At 41.2% G+C, this 5,912-nt stretch overlaps 1 protein-coding gene across 1 annotated transcript; it reads left to right on the top strand.

The window, feature by feature from the left end:
- The first annotated feature begins 1,763 nt into the window (after window positions 1-1,763).
- Window positions 1,764-4,139, top strand: LOC145616913 (uncharacterized). Its single transcript, XM_081671631.1, has one exon. The coding sequence runs from the start codon at window positions 1,764-1,766 to the stop codon at window positions 4,137-4,139; it is 2,376 nt and encodes a 791-aa protein (XP_081527757.1).
- Window positions 4,140-5,912: the final 1,773 nt, after the last annotated feature.

The following is a 5,912-nucleotide window of genomic DNA, read 5'->3' on the forward strand; positions in this document are numbered from 1 at the left end:
ATGTCACATAACTTTTGCTCAGCATGTGCCGGGTAGACGTCTAGTCTAGCTAGAGACGAGATAAAGCGGTTAACATCCATCAGTACTTCTAGTTGTTTCACCTCTAGAGAGCGATCCTTTTGCAACCCATTTTGCAGTAAACAAAGTGAGAAGAAGGAAAAGCTAGGTCCTCTAAGCCTTGAGCCAAAACCAAACTTCCAAACAAGCCCAGGTTCTCGCAATGTATACCCACCTCTACACCCTTCTGAGCCATCTGATAAAGCTGCTAGGGATAGAGTATGAGGATTTTCTTGTGACCAAGAAACAGTTGAAAATGCCTTGGTTAATCCATCTATTATTATGAAGAGACTCCTATGACCAATTGACCATAAAGTCTTAGGGAGACGAGATATGTAGCGCTTATGACGCGAAGGTAGTTTCTGAAGGAAATTCTCTTTAGATTCTTGATAGTTGGAAGGACCACCCATCATCATTGTTAAATGATTGTAGGTGATGAAATCTGATATACCTAACCAAGGATGATTGACCGAGCTGTTAGGTGGACCTCTCCCCTGGCGTGAGGAAGTTCCAGAATAAATACTGCGAGGGGTATTATAAGCCGATATAGCTATGGAACTTTCAGACAATCGAGTGAGTGAAAAGAAACACGTGTCACTCCATAGGAATAGAGTTGATGGGAGAGAATTATGCCCTGTAAGAATACAAGACCTTGTTATGTCTATATTCTCAGAGACCTCTTTTCCGATTGACGAACTTGAGACAAGTAGGTACAAACAAGTAGGGAGATAGGATTTATATAGTATGGAGATATTACTTAATATTTGACTCGTACCATACCCACGAGCATCCCAAAACAATAGCCTGAGAGACGAGTACATGGGTAGATTAAAAGGGTAATGTGATGATAGGTTTGGACTCTCTACGAGTTGGCTAGCGAAAGGGAGGTTTTATTGGCTTATAGTAGTTACGATGGGGTAAACCAAGTCTATAGGGAAACTTAAGGACAGAGACATGACTAATACCATTGTGTCTGCCACAAATAAAAGGAGTGACTCTGGGGAGCTATTTATCTCAAATACTTGGGGTGGACCAGTCACTAGTGCAAGTTTCACTAGAGGAACTGAAGGAGGAATGGCCAGAGGATTTTGATCATAGGGGAGAGAGAGGTTCTCCCTATAAAATTGAGATGGATGATCTTCTGGACGTGTTGCATTAAGAATTTCGTTACGTTCTCTCTCCCGTAATTCTTGGAGAGAAGAGCGTGAAGTATCTGAGAAGAAGTGAATTAAATCTCTAACGGTGAGGCATTAGGATCCATAACTCGACTTTGAGCAAAGAAGGGAAGATCCCAAAGGAAAACACTTGAGATTTTAGGGAGAGAAGAAGTTTGAGTGAACGATCCTTGTTTAGGTTTCAGGCTTTTATAAGCCAGTAACCAACGGTGTGTTCAACACGCAAGGAATCTTCGTAATAGGGCCTTTTTTCATATAATTTTTTAAATTTTTTTTTTTTAAAAAAATCTTTCTTTTTAAAAAGGGGTGTTCATTTCTAAAAAAAAAAAATCTTTTATTTATTTTTTATCTTTTTAGCTTGTCAAAGAAGTTTTTGTAATGTTCCCTTTTTACCCCAGGAAGTCTACCTGGACCCGCACAGGATCTAGGCTTGTCTGGCAAACCTCTTCTCACAGTTTACAGTCTGATTCAGTGTCCTTCTCACCGGGATATTCAACGTCAAGAGAAATTTATTCTCCACCACCGAGCGAAATGTCTGAGATTCCTGGTCATGAAAGTTCGCTAAACCCTGATCCATCTAATGATCTTCAAGGGATGATGCAAGCTATCCTTGATCATCAAGATACTATGGAACAAACAATACAGAGTTTGTTGAGACAGAGTGCAAGTGCTCCTCCTCCTCATCATGATTCAGAGATAGTTTCACCATTGCATTTAGATGATGGAAATGGTGATAGAGAAGCTCCTACCAAAATCGAGGTAGATATTCTTAGGCTCAAGGAAGTACTGAAGGGTATAACCAAAGCAGAACCTTGGTTAGATATTCATGGTCTCACCTTATTTCCGAAAGCACGACTTCCACCTAGGTGTAAGATGCCGAATCTCACGAGATTGGATGGTACAGGAAGTCCCACCAATTTCTTAAAATTGTACGTAGGGGCTATGAGTCCTTGGGGTGTTGATGAACCTTTAATGGCACAACTGTTTCAGCAATATTTAGATGGAGCTGCCGCTCATTGGTTTCTTAATCTGGAAAATTCAAAGAAAACTTCATGGGCTGATATTGTGCGAGAATTTTCTAGCCAATATAGATATAACGAAGAGATCGATGTAACAAGGAGGGATTTGGAGACAACTGCCCAAAATCACAATGAAACGTTTTCTGCCTTCATCACTAGGTGGAGAAACAAGGCTGCAAAGATGGTAAATAGGCCAAATGAAGAAGAACAATTACAGATGATAGTGAAGAATCTTCTTCCTGTCTATCAAGGACGAATGGCTTTCCAGTATTTTCAATCATTTAAGGCTCTCATATCAACAGGAACCTTGGTGGAGGATGCCATAAAAAAGGGAGACATCAAGAAGGATGAAGGAAGCAGTAGTAATACTTCTTACAATCCTAAGTTTGGGGGCAACAGGAAAACCAATAACAATGATTCAATACCTTCAAAACCAATTAACTTGATACACAATATTGGCGCTGCTCCAACATTCCAACTTAGGCCCCAAAGGAATTTCTCTCCTTTGAACATGACCTACGCTCAAGCTTTCTCCAAACTAAAAAAGGCCAACCTTGTTCAACCTTTGAACCCAAGGCCACCACCAAGAAACCCTCCTCCCAGTTACAACCCAAACCAACACTGTGAATTCCACCAAGGGCCTGGGCATGACATTAAAAATTGCACAGCATTCAAGCACCATATTCAAGATTTAGTGGATGGAGGGAGACTTTCAGTTGGGGCATCCTCTGATAAATTTAAAAACACACAACCAAGCATCACTAATAATCCTCTTCCCAATCATAAGCCTCCTGTTTCTATAAACACCATCTCCACTTCTAGTAACCAAATTGATCCAACATTATCAATGGTTCGAAATGCCCCTCGAATATATGAGATGCCATTATCCGGGAATTATGTGTGTGTTGTGTATGATCACTCCACTCAACAAAAGGTGAAGGTTGTGCCATACAAGGGTTCTGATGCTATCTTCAAAAAGGATCCGTTCTCTGATGTCTGCGCCACTATGGGTTATAATGGGTCATTTTGCCTAATAGATGATGAAGAGGATGGTTTCTCATTGTTATCAATTGCTGAGAAAAATGTTGGGGCACACTTTAATACCCCTAGTAATCTTCAATGTCCAATTTATCTTGATGATCTTAGTGATGATGAAGATCTACGGGTGGCTCATTTGACTCGCGCAGGTCGTCACTTTAAACCTTCATATCTTGAGGATGAGAACCCCGTAGAAGCCTTGAAGAGGAAAGAAAAAGACAAGGAATTAGCAGAGGAGAATAAGGAAGAAGATGACGCTATTAGGCGCATAAAGGAGGTTAATGCAAATGTTTCTATATGGAAGTTGTTAACTCATTCACAACCTCATCGGGCTGCCGTTTTGAGACATCTCAATGAAGTTTCAATTGATCCATCCATAACACCGGATCAAATGGTAGGACTTATCCATGGAGCCGACCGCACTTTAATGTTTACCGACAATGATCTCCCAGAAAGTGTCGACCACAATAACTCTTTGCACATAACTGTTAAATGCCATGGTTGGACGATACCTCGGGTACTCATTGACAATGGTTCCGCCATCAATGTGTGTCCTTATCGAGTTATGACAAAGCTTGGCTTTCAAAAAGAGGATTTAACACCTTCAAGGCAGGTTGTTAGGGCTTATGACAACGCCAAAAGAGATGTTTTGGGGTCAATTGAGTTGCTTTTGGAATATGGGCCGGTGGCTAGAAATGTTGAATTTGTGGTAATTGATATTGAAGCATGCTTTAACCTTTTGCTCGGCAGACCTTGGCTTCACGAGAACAGGGCAGTAGCCTCTACATTACACCAAAAGGTGAAGTTGCTCACGGATCATGGTGCAGTGACACTAGTGGGCAATCCATAAGTTATGAATGTTTCTATTCTTGAAAAATCGATGCTCCATTTAGATGAAGAAAAGGGTAGTCGATTAGACGGATTTACTATTCACAATATTGGATTTGATCCAATTGGCTCATGGAAAGAAGAAGAAGAAGAAGAAACAGAGGAAGATCCGGAGGAGGACTTGGAGGAAGACGAAGAAACCGACGAAGAGCCGGAAGAAGAAACTGAGGAAGATCCAGAAGAGGAATGTCAAGAAAATGACAATGACTCTGAAGTTAATTCCCAAGAAGCTAGAGGTGGAACAAACTGGTCTAATGAAGATGAGGCAGAAGAAGAACCCAAAACTCCAAAAGACAATGATCCTTGTTTTAGAGGAGAATCTTGGACATGTAATTCTTTTAGACGGGGTCAAGATGAAGGATCTCGGAAAAGATCTAGGGCCGAGGATTTCAATTTGGATTTCGATATCCTGTGCTATAGAAGGTTATTGTACCCGGAGGAGTTGGTTCTTTTCCCTAACTACAGACATGAAGATCGTTACCAAAATCTTCCCCAGTTTGAGAATTTCAACGGGTTGGGAGATCCCATCCTCCATTTATACAACTTTGTGAACACCTTATACCCCTTAAATGTTCCAGAAGAACATTTTTCCATGTTGTTCAACAAGAGTTTGGATGGACATGCGTTATCTTGGTATTATACCTCAGGGGTAACAACTAAAAGTTCTTGGGGAGAGATTGCTCAAGCATTCAGTGATTGGGCATTTGAGTTTCGATAGACTAACACTGAAAAGCTGAAGCTAGTGAATATGGAGCAAAGTGACCGGGAATCATTCTCGCATCTCTTTTCAAGATGTTCTTACATTCGGGCTCAACTTCGTTTTCCCATTACCGATCGGGAGTTCATGTTGATATTATTGAGGAAGTTAAATGATTTTTATTATCGTCATATGGTCTCTGTCAAGTATGTCGACCTCTCGCACATGGAGAGACATGGTTACGAAATTGATGCATATCGACTACAAGAAAGAAGGCCTAAGGTGCATCCTCAAGGTGAAAGGGCTAACAGGAGGATATTCACTCGAATTGATGAACCATTAAGTGTGGTGTATGATCGTTTGAGTAAAAAAGGTATTCTTCGGGCAAAGAGCTATGTGTATTCATTACCACCACATGGAACCGATATGAGACAATATTACAGTTTTTGTCATCAATACGGGCATAGAACAGATACTTGTTATGATCTTAAGTGTGCGATCCAGGATCTCATCGATCGCGGAATCATCTCTCCAGCCCATTCTAAGTCTAACACACCTGAGACAAACCCGACACAACCACAAACCTCCCAAGCTGATTTGTTCCTTCAGCTGCTCGAACAAGGCCGTATCAAGCCACTACCTCGTCGAGCAGGAGCTGATCCTGTTGGGCCAAATCTCAACAAATATTGTCATTATCATCAGTTACATGGTCACGATACTAACGAATGTCACGCCCTACGTTGGTGTATTAAGCGCACCACTAGAATTTCTTGTCCGAATCAGAAAGTGTCCATAAATGCTCTGTCCATTTTGACACGCGAAGACGATCCCACTCTTATGATTTCTCGTCACTATTCGGAGAAGATATCTCAACAAGACTGCGAGGAAGCTTGCTTTAGGACAGTTGGAAACCCTGAAGCCTAGGGAGTATCTCTACATGGGAAAGGAAGCATCCGCAATCACTACAACAACATGGTGATCTCTATCTTACTCTCCATCAAGAAGGATAAATGAGAGGGGTAGTATGAACTTTGTAAT

This window comes from Chenopodium album, chromosome 26, assembly GCF_948465745.1.
Source record: "Chenopodium album chromosome 26, dcCheAlbu1.1, whole genome shotgun sequence".
NCBI lineage: Eukaryota > Viridiplantae > Streptophyta > Magnoliopsida > Caryophyllales > Amaranthaceae > Chenopodium > Chenopodium album.